The sequence below is a fragment of the Capra hircus genome, chromosome 15 (genome assembly GCF_001704415.2).
Source record: "Capra hircus breed San Clemente chromosome 15, ASM170441v1, whole genome shotgun sequence".
Classification (NCBI taxonomy): Eukaryota; Metazoa; Chordata; class Mammalia; order Artiodactyla; family Bovidae; genus Capra; species Capra hircus.
This window is the reverse complement of record NC_030822.1, coordinates 81,081,362-81,103,812: the sequence shown is the minus strand read 5'-3', so window position 1 is coordinate 81,103,812 and position 22,451 is coordinate 81,081,362. Positions and strand designations below refer to the sequence as shown.

At 38.5% G+C, this 22,451-nt stretch overlaps 1 protein-coding gene across 6 annotated transcripts in view; it reads right to left on the bottom strand.

The window, feature by feature from the left end:
• The window catches only part of MRE11A (MRE11 homolog A, double strand break repair nuclease), a 78,447-nt gene that overhangs the window by 10,821 nt on the left and 45,175 nt on the right, over positions 1-22,451 (bottom strand). For all 6 annotated transcript variants that reach the window (XM_018059906.1, XM_018059908.1, XM_018059905.1 and 3 more), the window contains 5 exons: positions 21,210-21,272; positions 11,882-12,101; positions 10,633-10,713; positions 2,846-2,904; positions 671-738 (listed from right to left, as the gene is read on the bottom strand). In XM_018059906.1, the coding sequence (XP_017915395.1) occupies positions 671-738; positions 2,846-2,904; positions 10,633-10,713; positions 11,882-12,101; positions 21,210-21,272 (491 nt within the window). The remainder of the gene's footprint in view (positions 1-670; positions 739-2,845; positions 2,905-10,632; positions 10,714-11,881; positions 12,102-21,209; positions 21,273-22,451) is intronic.

The following is a 22,451-nucleotide window of genomic DNA, read 5'->3' as shown; positions in this document are numbered from 1 at the left end:
CCGTGACTGGCTGGTGGGAAAAGGGAGGAAAACAGAGTTATAAATACATTTACCTCCTGGAGTGACTGTAAGCAGCAAACAAGCTAATTCATATGCAAAGACTTAGAATGGTTGTCTGACATACAGGAAGTGCTAAAAGCTGAAACTGAATATTAACAAAATACAAAGCTATTTTCTATTAATTGGAGAGAACACAGTACTCTAAGAAGAAAATCACTGGGTAATAAAGGCAAAAGGAAATGAATGACAAGTTGTTCAAACTGTCATTGAAAATACTTGTAATAATGATGCATCGAATATGAACTAACCCCTAGTCTATTTTTCACTTCTGTATATACATGACTGCTCCCCAGGTGGCTCAGTGGTGAAGAATCTGCCTGCAATGCAGGAGATGATGGTTTGATCCCTGGGTCAGGAAGATCCCCTGGAGGAGGGCATGGCAACCCCACTCCAGTATTCTTGTTTGGAGAGTTCCATGAACAGAGGAGCTTAGTCCACGGGGTCACAAAGAGTCAGACATGACTTAGTGACTAAATAGCAACAACAAATACATGACTTGTTGAAAATGAATCTGTTAGACTTCCATGACTTAGAAAAATGCATAAGGAGAATTCTGGATAATTTTTAATTTTTTCAGATGTTTCTTTTTGCAGGAAGTGACTATACCTACCTTTGATCAGTTTTGAAAGTAGTCAGGAAAATGTTTTCTTCGGTATCTGACTCATCCACCTCAATCACCTAAGAGGGAGAAACAGCAAATAGTCTTTGTGGGGATGGAAAATTTGAATAAAAATGCATTAAATAGTCTAAAAATACATTTTTAATAAAAATTTACAAAAAAGGAGGCAGAAACCATGTGAGCAGCACCCATAAAACCTAAAGCTCTGCCCGACCTCCTCCCTAAGACCTCTTCATTTTATGTATGGTTTTCTGTATAATATGTGTGAGCTTACTTCTATCCTGTACTATGGCAGCCTGGGTACCTACAGGAACATGTACCTAGACTGGTGAAAGACTCACATAGGGTCACATGCAGACAGTGCCCTGTGATTCTCTTGGGTTTGAAATGAAAGACCATTGTTGTTTCATCTCTAATTAAAAATGAGTATATAAGACTGTGTGGGAAGTACGGGATATCTGTTTTTCTGTTCCATTTATTCCTGTTAAATACCACTTGTTGCCTTTAAGCCTCACTAAAGATATTTATGATTGTTGATTCTATAATCCAAAATACTACCTATTCTATATTTCTGTTAAAGTGAAAGTGAAAGTGAAGTTGCTTAGTCGTGTCCGACTCTTTGCGACCCCGTGGACTGTAGCCCACTACGCTCCTCTGTCCATGGGATTCTCCAGGCAAGAATACTGGAGTGGGTTGCCATTTCCTTCTCCAGGAGATCTTCCCAACCCAGGGATCGAACCCAGGTCTCCTGCATTGCAGGCAGACGCTTTAACCTCTGAGCCACCAGGGAAGCCCCTTCTGTTATCTTGACACTTAATACACACATTTGCTATGTCTTCATCTAACTGATAAAGTCAAAGACAAAACAGTGAAAAAAATAGCACTTGCGATCCATTTCTTCAACAGGTTAACATTGAACTATTAGTCAAAAACCATTAAATGAAGCTGTCTAATCAGCTATGAATCCAGACAATATTTTTGTCCATGAAACTATAAGAAGAGTGTCTTATGTACCTTGAAGGAATCTAACACCTTCAGCATTCCCCTAAACCACCACTGTGTATCCCCAATTAAAAAAAAAAAATGAAAGAAAAAGTTTGCCATGACTTAACTCTTTTTGAACTCATATTCTTCCATTATAAAAGAAAAATCTAGAAGGGAAGCTTCCTTGTCGACATGATGAAAATTTTGTTTGTTTTCACATTTGAAGCAATAGAGGGCAACAGCTGACAGAATAATGAAATGGAGGTCAGGATAAAAGGATCAGTACACTCAGAGATAGTTGTATAATAGGAAGAGGTTAACACAAAAAAAGATGAAATTAAGAGAGAACAATAGTAGGAGCAGGACAGAGAAGCTTTCTGGAAGAAGAGAAGGTCAGCCACATCATGAGCTCAAAGAGACCAGGAAGGGATGAATATAACGTTGCTAGGGCAGTGTGATAAAGGGCAGTGACTCTCAGCTAGGTGTGATTTTTAACACCTACTCCCATTCCAGAAACGTCTGGCATGTCTGGAGGCATTTTTGATTATTATATCTGGCAGCGGGCAGCGGCGGTGGTGGTGGTGTGCGGGTATGGACCACAGCTGCCACTCGGAGGCAGAAGCCAGGAATGGTGCTTGAAAAGTGAGACACATGGGTTTTGAAAATGAGGGAAGAGGAGACTCAAGCCAATTTTGGACTCTCCTTGGAATCCAAAGGAACAGCAGAAGTTTCATGTTAAATCTAGAGTTACACAGAAGTCCATAAACTCAGAGCTTATAATCTGTCTTGAGTCTAGCTTCAGCCATTAAGACACAGCCAGAGTATCAAAGTAACGAAAGGACGCCAACAAGAAACAAGACCTCTCTGTGCACTGAATGCCCATCTTCTGTAATGGTTTTCCACACACGGACTCTTCTGGTTCAACATTATTATTCTTAAAACTATTACAGGGGACACATATTTATTGATGTACAATCAAGGTGATTCACTCTTTTGTTGTTTTTTTTTTAAAGAGAGAAAACAAAATAAAAACTCCTAGAAGCCCTCAGCCTATAATCAGTAAAGTTCAGTTTTAAAATTTTACATTTTTTTCTTCTTTTATTTACTCTGTAGAGCAAAGAATTGACAATCACAATGTACAAAATATAAAGTAGCCCACACTATGAACCTTTTTTTCCTTACCTCGGTATAATTTTTAGTAGCAACATTTCGGGAGGGCTGCTGTCTTGTAGATTTAAAAGCTACAATGAAAAAGATGATACATCCATTATGTTTTTCTTAAAATAGTTTAGAAAAATCTGCATGCTTCTTTAGCTGAATATTTCCTAAGTTTTATCTGTAAAAGCTCATGATGACTAATTATAAAATCATTTACCTTTCTTAAAATCTGAAGGTAGATGGAATTATATGTCTAATTGTCAGTCTCAAATGATTTTTCTGATTTACTCAAATAAAGTAATAAGCAATGTTCATAAAGACACCTATAGTTAAAAAGTATTTTATAACAAAATACCTGAAGGATAAAATCTGATCACCAAACAGACTGAAATCCAAATAAGTGAAAAGTAACCTCCTCAGGTCTTCTCTTAAGTTAGCAATCTCTTTCCTCATGGCTCTACTGTGTTAGGAGCCATTTGTTCCAGTAAGAACTTCCTTCCTCTCCTCTACGGTGTTAAAAATATTCAGTTATCTAATTAATTGTCCAGAGGGAATTCTGGAAAACAGTGTATCCATTGTTTCACAATAACCTATAAATCCTTACATTTTCACCTTTGTAAACCGGTTAGAATCATGAAGTTTATTCTTCCCAAGACTATGATATTATGATTTTACAATAAGAAATATAATTTGGTCTTCACCCACATTTCTGGCAGAGAGCCCCTAGTGAGTCAGTTAGTGTTAGTCACTCAGTTGTGTCTGACTCTTTGCAACCTCACGGACTGTAGCCTGCCAGGTTCCTCTGTCCATGGAATTCTCCAGGCAAGAATACCGGAATGGGTTGCCATTCCCTTCTCCAGGGGATCTTCCCAATCCAGGAATCGAACCTGGGTCTCCTGCATTGCAGGCGGATTCTTTACTATCTGAGCCACCAGGAAACCCCTAAAACGCTGATTTCCTGAAATGATGAGAGCCATCAAGGTGTTTTTTACTATGTTAACAAGGCAACTTTGGGACCACAACTGAGGGAGGCTGGGTACCAGGGAACCAACTAGGAAGAGAAGGTTGGAACTTTCAGTCCCCAACCTGATTTCTGGGGAGGGTAGAGAAGCTGGAGGTTGAATCAATCACCAACAGCCAATAATGTCATTAATAATGCCTATGTAACGGGGCCTAGATAAAAACCCCGAAGGAGGGGGTTCAGAGAGCTTCCAGGGAATGAATCAGGATGTTTCCACATACCACCATGCCTAGACCACAAACTTGATACAGACAGAAGCTCCTTTGTTCTGGACCTTGCCCTAAGTATCTCTTCAACTAGCTATTGATTCATATCTTTAATATCTTTGGTAATAAGCCAGTAATCCAGAAAGTAAACTAGTTTCCTGTGTTCTGTGAGTCACTCTAGCAACTAAATTGAATCAATGAAGGAGTCATGGGAACCTCTGATTTATGGCCAATTGGTCAGAAGTATGAGAACAACCATATTCCAGCATGTGACTGGCATCTGAAGAGAAGCAAGTGGTCTTGTGGAGCTGGGTCTCTCCCCTGTGGAATTTGATGCTCTCTCTGGGTAGTCAGTGTCAGAATTGAGTTGACTTGTAGGACATCCAGCAGGTATCTGAGAACTGCATGGTGATATGGGGAATCACCCCCCAATATACTGGAATTAAGAGCAGAATATTAAAAACCTAGAATAAAATGTAAACAGCCCATCAGAGGTTTAAGTTTCTCCTAAGCCTTACCAGATTCCTAACATAAAAAAAAGGTCTCCCCAAGATAACCCCAAAGCCAAACAACAGGGCAAGAGGAGATAAAAAGACAGAGGATTTAAAGAAGTCAAATGCTCAAACAACCCCACAAAGTCCAAAATTCTCCTAGTAAGAAAACTCAGGAATCTTTCCACCTAGCCCTAAGCTACCATTTACTCCTTTTTTCCACCCCCAGTCTTGGCATGTCTAGCTAAGAGGGGAGAGGAAAGACAAAAGTAGAGTTCTTACCCACCTACTCTATTATTGGCCTCACATCCTACTCTACTCAAAGGCTGGACAGGGCAACTGAATGAAAGAGCTAGTGACTGCAACTCTTCCAAAAAAATATTTCTGCTTAATTATTATTCACTAATGGACTTGTCAAACTCTCAGCTCCTGGAAGAAGAAACAAGAGCCTTCCTTTCTTTCTATCCCCAATAAATGTTTGTGTGATAAATGAACATTATCAGAAAATTAAGCACTGGGTTCTATTAGGAAGGCAATGCATACTGTACTAGGGGCTAAAAGCTCTGGTTTTAGAGTTAGACCTAGGTGGACTCTCTAGCTGGGTGACTGTGGCCAAGTTCTTGGCTTCTTCAAGTCTCAGTTTCCCCACCTATAAAACAGTGTTAATAATACTTCATGCTGAAAATTGTCAAAAGGATAAATAGAGGTAGTTAATGTAATTGTTTTGGCAAATGACTATAGGAGTAGGTATTCAAATGATGTTGCTAGTAACAGTAGATGGAGTAGCACCAATGGTAGCCATGGTAAATTAAATGCAAAGACAGAGGCTCTTTTATTTACTTAGTCACTACCCTTTGCAGACAAACTTCTGTGGAAAAAATGTGGGCTGTCAACTCTTATTCACAACTGCTGCTGGCTATAAATGTAATATCTAATAATACATGTCCCAATAAAACTCCAATGCAGTAACAAACCTCTACATTCCATGTACTTTGTTATAACAGAATTGAACCTTTATTTCTTCATTCCTCCATTCAGAATACAAACACAGAAACTATAGTTTTAAAGTTGCTTTTGTCCCAAAGTTACAGCAACTATAGCTAGTACTCCATGGTTATTATGTCACAGACTGTATTAAAAAGTCAGTTTTATTTTTCAAAAAAAGGCCCAATGTTGAATGTAACCAGTTAAATGTAAAACCACTGAGCCAAATCAACTGTATAAAAGACAAATTTAGACTAATTTATGGAAGATCCATTTTCATAAGTTTATTGTAAACACTGCCACTAATACTATTAATAACAACAGCAATCACTGATTGGATTCTTATCAAGTGCTATGCTCAGTAATGGATATGCATAGTTCAGTTAACCCTTTTAATTACTCTAGGAAGTTAGTACTACTCCTCAGTGGGAGGACAGAGTGAATAGGTTATATTTACTTAATTGAAATCTTAGAAGAATAAGAACAGAATAGAGGTAGTATCTGAAGGGATAACGGCAAAGATTACTAGAAGTGATAAAACACACCAATTCAGTTTCATGAAGCTGAATAAATTCTAAGCAGGATAAAAAAAGAATTGAACATCTAGATTCATCATAGTGAAAGTGGGGACCACCAAAGACAGCTAGCTGAAGGAAAAATGTACTACTTTAAAAGAAAAGCAACAAGATACACTAACAGCTGATTTCTTAACAAGACCAGTAGAAACATGAAGACTCAGTTTGAGTGATTAATTCTGTCCACTGGTGTCAGGGAAATCTTCACATAAAACAATAAAGCCTGGACTTTTTTGATGGTCCAGTAGTTAAGAATTTGCCTGCCAATGCAGGGGATGCGGGTTTCATCCCTGATCCAGAAGATACCACATGCCATGAAGCAACTGAACCCATGCACCACAATTACTGAGCCTACAGGCCCTAGAGCCTGTCCTCTGCAACAAGAAAAGCCACCTCAATAAGTCTGCTCACTGCAACTGAAAAAGCCGGTGCATGGCAATGAAGCCCCAGTGCAGCCAAAAGTAAAAAAATTAATTTAAAAAACGAGCAAACAAACAAAAAACTGAACAAAGTCATGATAAAAAAACTCAGTTTGCGCTCAGGTAAAGGCAGGTAATTTACAATGTCCATGCCTCTGTGTTGCACATTAACCAAATTTTGGTGGCTTAACAAGGAAGTGGTCATATTTTATTCTTGTTCCTTTCCTAACTCCCTCTTTTTTTCAATAGCTCTGTCTCTTTTTTTTAACATTAACATTTCACAAAAGCCTACTATGTGCCAGCCTTTGGGGAGTGGGGGGACACCCTATCATCTGGCTTGCAGGATCGTACTTCCCCAACTATGGATTGAACCTGGGCCCTGAGGAGAGTCCTAACCAGTGGACTGCCAGCAAATTCCCAGGTTTTTTGCTTTTAATCTTCAGAATAATCCAATTTGGCAAGATTAGTCCCAATTTACATGTGAACAGACTAGGAGAGTGAGTGACTTATCTAAAGTCACAGAATTTTCATATGTTGAACTCAGCCCAGATTCTTTATAGTGCTTTTTTTTTTTTCACTTCCTTTCCCCTTCTCTGCTTTTTAGACCTGCTAAGAATGTCTCAATATCTTTCTAGATGCCATTTTCTAAATGGCAACAGAGACAATATACTTATGAAGTCAAATGGATTTCAGCTGGCTCTATGAAAATATTGAATAATTCTTGAATAAAAACATAGCAGCAGAACTTCTGATAAGAAGATTCTTTAAGAATCATTTAATAGATCTGATGTCATTATCCCTTCTCCAAAGTCATCCGTCATCCAAAAAATACTGAAAAACTTCCTCTGATGGACTCACAGGTCATTTCCTTCTGAGGTGGCTTACTCCATGTTTGGGTTGATTAATAGGCTATTTTGTATAATGCAAAGACTACTGAGAACCAAATAGCTCAATCAACCAATTAGCTCAAGCTCTAATTTTATCTCGCTCTGGAAACTAGTATACTGCTTAACTACTTGTCCTGAAGGCCAGAGAATGTGGGGGATCAATTCAAGCTCCAGAATTTACCAGCTGTGAGACCTTAGATAAACTGATCTTTTCAAAGCCTTGGTTCTCTTTTCTGTAAAACAGAGAAAATGTAAGTACCGACCCTACTGAGCAGATGCTAAAGAGTCTGCCTGCAAAGCAGGAGACCTGGGTTTGATCACTCAGTCAGGAAGATCCCCTGGAGAAATGACTACCCACTCCAGTATTCTTGCCTGGGAAATCTCATGGACAGAAGAATCTGGTGAGCTATATAAATAGGCCATGGGGTAGCAAACAGTCAGACATGACTGAGCAACTAACACTTCCACTTTCCACTGAGCTGTTGACAGGCATCCAGTAATTGTCTCATAAATGTTAGTAATTATAGTTGCAAACAATTAGCAATTGTCTCATAAATTAGTACTATCAGTGGTTTTATCAACCTAAGGCAAAATATTTAGTTCAATTCCCTCGTCTATAAAAGAGGGAGTACGTGAAATTGTTTTTAAGTCTTCCAGTTTCAAGCAGAGACATTACTTTGCTGACTAAGGTCTGTCTAGTCAAGGCTATGGTTTTTCCTGTGGTCATGTATGGAAGTGAGAGTTGGACTGTGAAGAAGGCTGAGTGCCGAAGAATTGATGCTTTTGAAGTGTGGTGTTGGAGAAGACTCTTGAGAGTCCCTTGGGCTGCAAGAAGATCCAACCAGTCCATTCTGAAGGAGATCAGCCCTGGGATTTCTTTGGAAAGAATGATGCTAAAGCTGAAACTCCAGTACTTTGGCCACCTCATGTGAAGAGTTGACTCATTGGAAAAGACTCTGATGCTGGAAGGGATTGGGGGCAGGAGGAGAAGGGGGCAACAGAGGATGAGATGGCTGGATGGCATCACTGACTCGATGGACGTGAGTCTGAGTGAACTCCGGGAGTTGGTGATGGACAGGGAGGCCTGGCATGCTGCGATTCATGGGGTCGCAAAGAGTCGGACACGACTGAGCGACTGAACTGAACTGAACTGAAACTTAAATCTGTGTGTGATTAGCTTTTCCCATCTGTCATCACTGGGGAGCAGTTCTTAACCTAGAGCCCATGGATGGGTTTCTAGGGGATCCTTGAACCCTATGAAATGGAATATAATTGTATGAGTACTTATTTAAAGACAGGATATGTAGCTTGCAGAATCTATAACTTAAAACAGATTTAAAACCACTGTCTTTAGGACTGTGCAAATCACATCTATTCAATCTTTGACACGATAGAACTTCATTAATGTAAAGATTTCAATTTTTCCCAGGTTAGCCATCCTAAGTTCCTTCTAAGAGATTTTTTTATATTATATGGTTTCTCTTCTGAATGATCATATAAAGCTGATATCCTTCTTGAAATATGGTTCCAAAGATGAGCACAGTATTCTTGACATGATACATCCAATCAGCTCAGAGAGAGAACATCCTTGCTGTAGAGAGGCACTGCTTTTACAAATACTGCTTTAGGCACTGAGAGGGTAACAGACAGGAAGGCTAGGGGTCTCCAAATGGAGGAAATAGGCTGCAAGTGTCAGACGATTTTCTCTCTTAAGCGGCAGGAGGAAACAAACTACAAGTATCAGACTTTTTTCCTTCTCTATACAAAATTAAAAGGTTTCTTTTAAAATTCTGTGTTGCCATGATGACACTTGGTTCCACCTGAACTTAACTTTTCTCAAACCTTGAGCTAACCAATGTGTTTTTCTTATGCTATGTTAATGAACTATGTCTTTCTTCAAGTCAGTTCCTTAAGAGACTCAGAACTGATAATGGCCCAATGAACCAGTATGTTTTACTCATACAATTGTTCTCCTAATCTATGTTAATGAAACTATGTATTTGCTTGGAAACCTGCCTTTCTTCAAGATTCATGTCAATGGCTTTATGGCCCAGGATGACTCACCTTGTGCCAATGTTATGTCAAAATGCATGCATGAGATATTTCCTTTCTCCGACTAGCAGCTTGCTAGTAGCTATGTAACATCCAGCTAAAGGCTAGCAGGGAGGCACTCTTTCCTCCCACTTCTGATGGCCGTAAGCCTTCTCTATCTCTTTTATACTTTAATAAAACTTTATCACACAAAATCTGTGAGTGATTGAGCCTCGTCACTGGCCCCAGATTGAATTTCTCTCCTCCGAAGAGCAAGAATCCTGGTGTCTTTCATGGCTTAGCAACAACACTTTAGGCACCATCAGACTGAAACAGTTAGATCAACCTTTGCACAACCTTAGTGACCTAAGTCTTTCTTACTTGGTTTCCTGCTAATATCACATACTTCTCAGAACTCTCTCTGTGTAGCCATCCTCTTGGACATATATATAGCATGTATTTACCCTTTATAAATTTCATCATATAGATTTAATCCAACTCTACAATCTGTCAAAAATTAATCTCTAATAATAAGATAATATAAATACAATACATATATACTCTCAATTGAAAGGAGAAAAAAAATCACTTATTTTAACATATATTTTCACAAATCTGACTTATAATTTCTGCTGATCTCATAAACTATAATATTAAAAATATTCTATTAAATTTTTATACATTATTATCTAAACAGTTTATAAAAAATTGGTTCCCTTAGTTTGAGGCTAGCTTTCAGACACAACACATATACAAAATCAATGCATAGAATTCTGATTGTAGTTTCCCTTGAATGCAGCTCATATGACTATATTAACAGTAGAGATGGACAAAAGCAGCATGAGAAAAGCAAGTTAACAGTATGTTAAGAAGCAGTTCCTTGTCTCTTAATCACTGTTGATACACTGACCAACTGCCTTTTCTATGTCTCAGTGATCCCTCTATTAAAGGGAAGTCATCAGATCTAATATCAGATATTATAAAAAATTACATGTTAGAGCTCACCTTCTTCAACAGCTCCCCTGAATGGCAAAGGTCTTTTAAATTAATATAATTTATCCTGTGATTCCAATAACTCTTTTGACTCCCCAGTGACGACAACACAAACCAGTAAGACTTATTCATGGGGTTTCCTGGGTCTTCTTGCATTGGAATTTGTAAATAACTGCAAGATGATCACTTGTAGTCTATACTCACCATCTATAATAGACATATTTCTAGACGTTGATGTAGTGGCCTTTGAACCTCTGCCTTGAGTAGAAATCTCCAAACTAGTGCCTGCAGTTAGAATATTGAGCAGTTAATATACAGTCTATCAGTAGCTAAAGTTTTCTTTAAAAAAAAATAAAATCAAAATGAAATCTTAAAAAAGTTATCTCAAAACAGTTTATGTGTAAAATGCCAAATATATATATATATATATATATATATATATGAAGAAACATCTAGAGTCTGATCAGTCAATTTTCTAAGACTATACTTAGGCCACATCTGGTTCATATTATTCCATTTAAAATATAAGGAAAATATTTATAAATGCAAGGGTAATAAAATAATCATCAATAGAATATGGAGACTTTTCTCCTTGGAGATTTTAAACTAAAGTACTACCCATTTTAACCAGTTTAAAATTCCTATAGGTAAATATTTAATAAAAATAATTTTTAAATATTCCTAGGGATTTTTATACTTCATTAGGAAGTCACTGGGTGAAAGCTTTTATTATTTGGACTATTCAATGATGAAAGTGTCACATTAAACACAATGATGGTAATTAATGTTAACTAACATTAAGAAATCAAACTGTTTGAGGGCAGTTTTTCTTTGTAAACAAATTTTATAAAGCCATTTCATGATAATGTGGGCATTTGTATCTTATGACACTAACAAAAATAATTTTTATCATCTGGAGTTTTATTCCTACTGTCAGTGGGCCTTAGCTAATCATTTTCCTTAAGTGTTTCATTCACTATTATTTTGTATATGTGACAGTAAATGTATTGATTAAATACACCCAATGCGTAAGAAAAACTGTGAAACTTTTTTCTTTTCTTTTTTTTTGGCTGTGCAGTGAGACTTGAGGGATCTTAATTCCTGACTAGGGACTGAACCCACACCCTTAGCAGTGAAAGCTCAAGTCCTAACCATGGGATCTTCAGGAAAATCCCCAAACACAGTGAAATTCTTTTAAAAAATAGGAAAGTAGGTATTAAACTCTTTTATTATGTAAAAAATATATATATATATTAAAAACTTTATGGCATGTGGCTATTCAATATTTAAGTGAAATGTGTATGTCAGAACTACATTAAAGCCTGTCTCAGCACATTATAAAGATAAATTTTTGAAGGACTGTAACTCAATTCTGCCAATGGAAACACAATTCTGAATTTTCTGAACAACTGCCAAGTGTGAATGTGTAGGGAAGACAGCACTCGTGGCTAACCTCTTCCTCTCTGTGACCCCCTTCTCGACACTGAATTCTGCCCTCTTCCTCCTCTTTGGCCTCTTCCTCGGCCTCTTCCTTTGTTGGCTGCCACTATGTTGCTATCGTCAGAGTCATCAGCCATCTGTTCTGCCAAATCTATACTCATAAGGTCTTCAGCAGTCAAGGCGGAAGCAGCATCCTCTGACTGAGATCTGAGGGCTCTGGCCCTACTCATGGCCTGACAGGGATGATAAGAGGAAAGCACATGTTACTGGACAATGCAGCATCCTCCCAACTCATTAATCTGGTCACTGTGGTGAACATCTCATATTGCCAAACTGTCTAAACTATTATTTTTCACTAAGTATGCTATTATTGTTGTTGTTCAATCGCTCAGTTGTGTCCAACTCTGCAACCCCATGGGCTGCAACGTGCCAGGCTTCTCTGTCCTTCACTATCTCCCAGAGTTCACTCAAACTCAGGTTGATTGAATCAGTGATGCCATCCAACCATCTCATCCTCTGCTGCCCCCTTTTCCTCAGTCACACTAAAAAAATGCAATACAAGAGAAGCCTTCTCCACCAGCAATCAAATTCAATGCCTGTGATTTGCCAGATCGGTTTGCAATACTACCTATTAAAGGAGAACTTTTAAAAGGTATACTAAGGAGAATAAAATTTCACAAAATCAGAAGTTTCAGAACTGGGAGGAATGGCAATTCTGGCAGGAGTTAGCAATCAACCCTAATTCAACAGGCTTCCCAGGTGGTGCCAGTGGTAAAGAACCTGCCTGCCAATGCAGGAGACATAAGAGACGAGTTCAATCCCTGGGTTGGGATGATCCCCTGGAGGAGGGCCTGACAACCTCCCCTTGTCAGGAAAACAAGAGGAGAAAATCCCAAGGACAGAGGTACCTGGTGGGTTACAGTCCATAGAGTTGCAAAGAGTTGGACATGATGGAACTGACTTAGTACATGTGCATGCATACCTAATTCAACACCACCATTTGTAAGAGACTGTCATCATCTGAACTTCTCTATACAATGGGCTATTGATAAATAATAACAAGAAAAAACCTCACAAAAAATAGCTTCTATTTCTGAGTGATGACATTTTAGGGTGCTTTTCTTTTCTTCATTATTATTGAATATTACAAATTTGCTACAATATATATTTTTTAACATATGACTTTTATAATCAGAAAGACAAAAGCAATAATTTCCTACAAATATATATAAAAAGAGTTAAGTAGAACAAAACAACTGAAAGCCTGGAAAAGGATAAAAACCTTTAGGATCAAGATTTTAATTTCATAAATTTTAATTTAGAAAGAAACTGTCTTAAAAAAACCAGTTTGAGACTTAATCAACTATCCTGAATAACTCTGAAGTGACTATAGATTTCCTGATTAAAAACAAAAAGAGAAATGCTGCTCTGATCTCCTCCTTTAATCTATCAAAATGTAACAAGAAGAACAAAAATTTTTTTAAATGTTTTCAATGAAATTAGAAAAATGCTCTACCCACAAAACACAAAGCCTAGGAGGAAGAGTTAATGGGTAGGAGAGTGACTATCTGGCCTGGCCAAGGGAGAAGGTTGAAGAGTTTCAGACTGTGTAGAGAGCTCCAAAATTGATCTATCCCTCCCAAGAGACCATGACAACAGTCTCTCTTGTTTAGAATGACAAGTTCTGGGTCTAAAAACAGGCAGCTATGGACAGACAGAGCTAACTGAGGAGATGAGAACAAAGCAGGCAGGGCAGAAGCAGGAGTGAAGTGGTGGTGGGAGGGAACCAAGCTTCATGATGAGGCACTTGCTGGAGTGGAACAGCTAACTCACTATCAGCACTCAACATGGCATTGCAACTCAAAAAGAAAAAACTTCAGGGAATACAACAAAAAACATAAAGAAAAAAACTGTAAAGACTTCAATTCATCTTTCTTGTCCCAGATAAAGTATGGCCAATCCTCATAATTTTCACATCCCATATATGCAAATTCACCTACTTGCCAAAATGTTTTTGTAAGCCCCAAACAATACTCCTGATGTTTTTGTGGTCATTTATGGGCATGTGCAGAGTGGTGAAAATTTTTAATTGCCCGAAACACACATTCCCAGATGATGTCAAACAATGTGACATTCAGCCTTCTAGTTTCAGCTCTCATACTTGTAAATGAGTGTCCTTTTTGGAACACATGTAATGCCATGTTGTTCACAATTTTGTGCTTTTGGATGGCGATTTTACTTTTAAAATGGCCCCCCTGTTGTACTGCTGGAGTATTGTTTACTGTTCCTAAGTGCAGGAAGCTAAAACATGCCTTGTATAGGAAATACACTTGTCAGATAAGTGTCATTCAGGCATGAGTTATAGGGCTATTGGCCACAAGTTCAATGTTAACAAATCAATGACATATACTGAATAAGGTGTCCTCAAACAGAAACACACACGGAAAAGGTACTGCATTAATCAGTTAGCAAAGATTTTGTAACCAGTGGCTGGCAAGAGCCTATTCTTTTATATCTTCTTGAAGCAGTAAGTTAAATACTCACTCAGTGTTTGTACTGACTTTATAGAATAAAACTAACATAAATTACAGTACATTAAAAAATGTACTGAAGACCTAAATTACATACTAAGGTAGATGTAACTGATACATGTTGAACACTCTACTCTGAAAATAAATAATATACTTCTTTTCAAGACCCCATGAAATGGTTCAACTGATATATAATGGGATGCTGAGAAAAAGATCAATTCTAAATAGAAAAAAAGAATATCATACTTTCTCATCACAGTGCAATAAAATTAAAAAATAAAATACCCTGACTTCAAATTGCAAAATAAAACAAAAAGTACAGAATATCTAGAAAATTATAATAAAAATACTGAATATCAGAACAGATGAAACTACTTTAAAATGAATTGTTAAAGCAAAGAAATGAGAATGGAGGGGGAAAAAAGATCTAAGGAAAATTAAAAGAATTATGACAAAGCACTCTGCTCAATTCTAAGTAATTTGGAAAATAAATGACCTCAACTAAACCAAGACAGTCTCAACAGACTAATAAACAAACAACATTTTGAGAAAATTATTAAAAGATCTACACTCCAGAAAATGACCACAACCAGAGAGTTTCACAGGTAAATTCTACCAAAACTTCAAAGAACAGATGATTCCATGGCTAGTTCGATAGCATTAAGAAAGAAAGCTGGCCAATTTCTTTTTATAAAGCCAGCATAACATGGTACCGAAAACTGACAAAAGACTGCATGCACAGGAGAAAAATTACAGTATCTTACTCACGAATATCAAAGCAAACAAAAGGAATCCAGGGGCACACTGAAAGACCAGCACATCCATTACCAGGGGGTTCCTAAACTGATTCTAAGGATGTTTCAATAACAGAATAGAAAATAATATAATTCACCATATTAACAGAACACAGGAGGAAGAACCCCACAAGCGTATCTTCACAGATGCCAAAAAAGCTTTTGATTCATTACCTATTCCAGACTTAAACAAACGAAAAACCCTCAGGAACAAAAGGAGACCTCTCTTACATGACAAAAACCCCTAACTCTGCTACACAAACACTCGCTTTCATCTGAGTGCTCTTATAAATCAATTAGAGAAAGGCCAATGACATAGGCAAAAAAAAAATACTCTATGTAAAGAACATGACAAAGTGTTTCGTATAATGTAACTTATAAAAACTGTTCAGACTTACTAGTAATAAAAAAAGTATGAATTAAAAACAACAGTAAGAAATAATTTTTCACCACTTAAGATTTGTAAAGCTCATACAGCAATTCCATGTTTAACCTTCTGAGGAATCATCATACTGTTTTTCACAGTAGCTTTTATCTTCCCACTAGCAATGCACGGGCAACCCACTCCAGTACTCTTGCCTGGAAAACCCAATGGACAGAGGAGCCTGGTGGGCTGCAGTCCATGGGGTCGCTAAGAGTCGGACACGACTGAGCGACTTCTTTCACTTTTCACTTTCATGCATTGGAGAAGGAAATAGCAACCTACTCCAGTGTTCTTGCCTGGAGAACCCCAGGGACAGGGGAGCCTGGTGGGCTGCCATCTATGGGGTCACACAGAGTTGGACACAACTGAAGCGACTTAGCGGCAGCAGCAGCAATGCACAGGGGTTCCCATTTCTCCATTTTCTTGCCATTATTTGTTACCTTCTAATTTCTTGGAGAACAGCCATTCAAAGGGATACAAAGTGTATCTAATGGTTTTGATCACAATTCCCTAGTGTTTAGTGATATTGAGCATATTTTCTGTGCTTAGTGGTTAAATGTATCTCTTCTTTAAAGAATTATCTAGGCAAGCCCTCTGTCCATTTTTAAAACAGGTTGTTTCGTTGAATTTTAGAGCTCTATATATTCTGGTTATTAATCCTTTAGCAGATATATGATTTGCAAATATCTTCTCTCCTCCTACTGGCTGCCTCTTCACTCCATTAATAGCACTTGGTATTACAGCTTAAAAAGAGATGTCAATCCTGAATCAAATTCAGATAGAACATAAGAAAGATATCAGAGGCCAGTCCAACTATGAACTTTGGATAAGACTAAGAACAGTTTCTACATTTTTAAAGGGCTGTTAAAAAAAAAGTGACATATACCACAGATGGCCAGCAAAGCCTAAAATATTTACTACTGATATTTGGCTTTTTATTTAAATAGGAACCTAAATTAAAGAAAATACTTGAGAGTTTTTCTATGTGAACAAGACATTAAAGCATGTTTTTTAATCTCTAAAGGAAAAACTAATGCTTTTGTTTGTCTGTTTAAGTAATTTAAGTATGATACTGGGATTCATGTTCTGAGCTAAATAATTCTACAAAGCTGTGAATTACACCTTGGGAAAGCCTCGAACTTCATTAGTCAAGTTCTAGATAGTATCAGTTCAGTTCAGTTTGGTGTCACTCAGTCATGTCCAACTCTTTGTGACCCCATGGATTACAGCACACCAGACTTTACTGTCCATCACCAACTCCAAGAGTTTACTCAAATTCATGTCGACTGAGTCAGTGATGCCATCCAACCATCTCATCCTCTGTCGTCCCCTTCTCCTTCCACCTTCAATTTTTTCCAGCATCAGGGTCTTTTCAAATGAACCAGTTCTTCACATCAGGTGGCCAAATATTGGAGTTTCACCTTTTGCATCAGTCCTTCCAATCAATATTCAGGACTGATTTCCTTTGAAATAGACTGGCTGAATCTTCTTGCAGTCCACGGGACTCTCTCTCAAGAGTCTTCTCCAACACCACAGTTCAAAAGCATCAATTCTTTGGTGCTCAGTTTTCTTTATATTCCAATTCTCACGTCCATACACGACAACTGGAAAAACTATAGCTTTGATGAGACAGATCTTTCTTGGCAAAGTAATGTCTGCTTTTTAATGTGCTGTCTAGGTTGGTCATAGCTTTTAATGACCAAGCGTCTTTTTAATTTCATGGCTGTAGTCACCATCTGCAGTTATTCTGGAGCCCCCCAAAAATTAAGTCTGTCACTGTTTCTATTGTTTCTCCATCTATTTGCGATGAAGTGATGGAACCAGATGCCATGATCTTAGTTTTCCGGATATTGAGTTTTAAGCCAACTTTTTTACTCTCCTCTTTCACTTTCATCAAGAGGCTCTTTAGTTCTTCTTCGCTTTCTGCCATAAGGGTGGTATCATCTGCATATCTGAGGTTAGTGATATTTCTCCCGGCAATCTTGATTCCAGCTTGTGTTTCATCCAGTCTAACATTTCTCATGATGTACTCTGCATGTAAGTTAAATAAGCAGGTGACAGTATACAGCCTTGATGTACTCCTTTCCCGATTAAGAACTAGTCTGTTGCTCCATGTCCAGTTCTGTTGCTCCTTGACCTGCATACAGATTTCTCAGGAGTCAGGTAAGGTGGTCTGGTATTCCCATCTCTAAGAATTTTCCACAGTTTGTTGTGATCCACACAGTCAAAGGTATTGGCGTCGTGAATAAAGCAAAAGTAGATGTTTTGCTGGAACTCTCTTGCTTTTTCGATGATCCAACGGATGTTGGCAATTTGATCATTGGTTCCTCTGCCTTTCCTAAATCCAGCTTGCATATCTCAAAGTTCACAGTTCACATACTGTTGAAGTCCAGCTCGGAGAACTTTGAGCACTACTTTGAAGCGTGTCAGATGAGTGCAATTGTGCAGCAGTTATAACATTCTTTGGCATTTCCTTTCTCTGGGACTGGAATGAAAACTGACCTTTTCCAGTCCTGTGGCCACTGCTAGTTTTCCAAATTTGCTGGCATACTGAGTGCAGCACTTTCACAGCATCAACTTTTAGGATTTAAATTAGCTCAGATGGAATTCCATCACCTCCACCAGCTTTGTTCATAGTGATGCTTCCTAAGGCCGAGTTGACTTCACATTCCAGGACGTCTGGCTCTTGGTGAGTGATCGCACCATCGTGGTTGTCTCGGTCATGAAGATATTTTTTATACAGTGCTTCTGTGTATTATTGCCACGTTTTCTTAATATCTTCTGCTTCTGTTAGGTCCATACCATTTCTGTCCTTAATTGTGCCCATCTTTGCACAACATGTTTCCTTGGTATCTCTATTTTCCTGAAGTGATCTCTAGTCTTTCCCATTCTATTGTTTTCCTCTATTTCTTTGCAGTGATCACTGAGGAAGCTTTCTTATCTCTTCTTGCTATTCTTTGGAACTCTGCACTCAAATGGGTATATCTTTCCTTTTTTCCTTGGCTTTTGGCCTCTCTTCTTTTCTCAGCTATTTGTAAGACCTCCTCAGACAGCCATTTTGCCTTTTTGCATTTCTTTTTCTTAGAGATGGTCTTGATCACTGCCTCCTGTACAATGTCACAAACCATCCATAGTTCTTCAGGCACTCTGTCTATCAGATCTAATCCCTTGAATCTTTGTCACTTCCACTGCATAATCCTAAGGGATTTAATTTAGGTCATACCTCAATGGTCTAATACTTTCTTCCATTTAAGTCTGAATTTGGCAATAAGGAGTTCATAATCTGAGCCACAATCAGATCCTGGTCTTGTTTTTGCTGACAGTATAGAGCTTCCTCATCTTTGGCTGCAAAGAATATAATCAATCTGATTTCGGTACTGACCATTTGGTGAAGTTCATGGGTAGAGACATCTCCTATGTTGTTGGAAGTGGGTGTTTGCTATGACAAGTAAGTTCTTGTGGCCAAACTCTGTTAGCCTTTGACCTGCTTCATTCTGTACTCCAAGGCTAAACTTGCCTGTTTCTCCAGGTATCTCTTGACTTCCTACTTTTGTATTCCAGTCCCTTAAAATGAAAAGGACATCTTTTTTGGGTGTTAGATATTACAGGTCTTGTATATTTTCATAGAACCAGTCAACTTCAGCTTCTTCAGCATTACTCATCAGGGCACAGACTTGGATTACTGTGTTATTGAATGGCTTAGCTTGGAAACAAACAGATATCATTCTGTCATTTTTGAGACTGCACCCAAGTACTTCATTTCAGACTCTTATGGACTGTAAGGGATACTCCATTTCTTCTAACAGATTCTTGCCCACAGTAGTAGATATAATGGTCACCTGAATTAAATTCACCCATTCCAGTCCATTTTAGTGCACTGACTCCTAAAATGTTGATGTTCACTCTTGTCATCTCGTTTGACCACTTCTAGTTTACCTTGATTCATGAACCTAACATTCCAGGTTCCCATGCAATATTCTTCTTTACAGCACCAGAGTTTACTTCCATCACCAGTCACATCCACAACTGGGTGTTGTTTTTGCTTTGGCTCCGTCTCTTCATTCTTTTTGGAGTTACTTCTCCACTCTTTTCCAATAACATATTGCGCACCTGCGGACCTGGGGAGTACATCTTTCAGTGTCAGATCTTTGTTCCTTTCATACTTTTCATGGGATTCTCAAGGGAAGAATGCTGAAGTGGTTTGCCATGCCATTCTCCAGTGGACCACGTTTTGTGAGAACTCTCCACCATAACCCATCTATCTTGAGTGGCCCTATACAGAGTGGCTTATAGTTTCATTGAGTTAGACAAGGCTGTGGTCCTTGTGAGCAATTCCAGCTCTTTCCAATTCACCACCTGTCAGCTGCTGCTGCTTCTGCTAAGTTGCTTCAGTTGTGTCCGACTCTGTGTGACTCCATAGATAGCAGCCCACCAGGCTCCCCTGTCCCTGGGATTCTCCAGGCAAGAGTACATCTGTCAGCTACAGTTCTGAAATATTTAGGGAACGAAAATGGACTAATGGGACAGTTGTATGAATTCAGTGAGGATGAAACTTCTGGTCATAAGGATTAAATTTTTCTTTCTGCATATCTCTGTCTCATGTACTAAACTGGGGACCCAGCCCATCTTTTTCATGTTTATATCTCTAATAAAAAACACAATGGCTACCCATAATAGGTACTATAGAAAATGCTGAAGGAAAGCAATCAAAAGTCCAAAATAAATAATTGATAAAATAATTTTTAAGTACTAGACAGCAATCATCCAACACTTACAGCAATTAAAAAATAGGAAAATATATTTTAATTTGAATTTCAATCATGAATTCACCAAGTACCAGACAGAGGCCCAAAGTTTAAGTTAACAGTTGCTAACCTCAAATTCCTAATCTACAAAGAGATAGAAAAGACAGTGATGAGGGCAATCAAGCAAATTTCAACAGTTTAGAAAGACCAGTGGACACTGTGTATTTACCTTTAATGACACTGCTAACCAAACACTAAATTTCTTCTTTTTTTGTTGAAATAATATCAGCTGGGGTAAGGTTTTACCTTATATTGATAAGATGCTCTAATAGCAGTTGGGAATTATTTTGACTAATAAGAACTCTTCAAATTATTATTCCTGCCCCCTGCTCTCCCACTCCATATACGTATCAGCAATTAGTTAAGTTTTCAACAATAGCAGAAGGTTAAAAAGAGAATATCAGCAACCAGAATATTTGTAGGTTGAACTGGAATAAGTCAAAGGCAGCTGTCATCAGCAACCCCTACTCAGCCCCACCCACCAAACCAAGATCCTGCAGACTGACTAAGTAAAGTAAAGTCACTCAGTCGTGTCCGACTCTTTGCGACCCCATGGACACCAGGCTCCTCCGCCCATGGGATTTTCTAGGCAAGAGTACTGGAGTGGGTTGCCTTTTCCTTCTCCAGGGAACTTCCCGACCCAGGGATCGAACCTAGGTCTACCCACATTATAGACAGACGCTTTACCGTCTGAGCCACCAGGGAAGTCTGCCTGACTAAGTAAACCTACTAGTTATTCTGATTTAACAAGCTGACACATATGCAAAGGAATTAACAGCAAAATTACCTCTCGAACTTCATCATCTTCTTCATTCGTATTCTTTTGTCGGCTTTCTCTGAAACGACGTACCTGGATTGTAACAGAAAAATTCACAAATATGTTACAAACATGTCTGTTATGTAAATACCAAACTGCTTAACAGATGCTTTTCATTTCAACATAAAACTTGGAAATTCAAGTATAGTTTTGTTTCACAAAAGATTAAAGAAGTCATATTTTCCCAGTGCTGCTGCTAAGTCGCTTCAGTCGTGTCTGACTCTATGTGACCCCATAGACGGCAGCCCACCAGGCTCCAGGCATCCCTGGGATTCTCCAGGCAAGAACACTGGAGTGGGTTGCCATTTCCTTCTCCAACGCATTAAAGTGAAAAGTGAAAGCGAAGTCACTCAGTCGTGTCCAACTCCATGGGCTGCAGCCTACCAGGCTCCTCCATCCATGGGATTTTCCAGGCAAGAGAACTGGAGTGGGCTGCCATTGCCTCCTCCAGTGACTTACATTAAAAATTCAGAAATGTACTCTAAGAAAAATTGGCCATAAACAAAATTACATTACCTGCTGCCAAAATGGCCCCTGTCATTGAAAAACAGCCAGTCAGACTACAGAGGAAGAACCTGCAATGTCCTATGGGTGTTATACTTCAGAAAAATAGCTAAGAACAAAAACCTCTCTTTTAACAGGTTTGAGTTATTACACTACACAAATTATCCTTAGGCTCCTGGCTATAATCATCCAGGAGGCTCTCTAAATAGTGCGCCAAATGGGTGGGCCCTTGAAGATCTATTTTGTTAACAGTCAACCACTGAAAGTTTAATGATTGCAAATCCTGGTCCTGGTGCCACAAAGGATACAGAGCTTCCTTTGTTACCAGTTGCTGCTCACAAAGCTCTTACAATTTAGTTATGCAGCTGGAGACATGCTCCATTTATTTAATAATTTACTCGGCACATATTTACAAGCCACTAAGTACCAGGTACTGCTGTAGCAGTGGAGAATACAACAATGAACAAGAGTCAGAAAGTCTGCCCTTAAGGAGCTTATAATCACTGTGTGCGTGTGTCTGTGTTAGAAAATCAGAAACAAAATAAGCTATATTGTATTTTAGAAAGTGTATGGGATGGTGTAGTTGGAATCAGCTATGGCACCCCATTCCAGTACTCTTGCCTGGAAAATCCCATGGATGGAGGAGCTTGGTAGGCTGCAGTCCATGGGCTGGACATGCGAAGAGTTGGACATGACTGAGTGACTTCA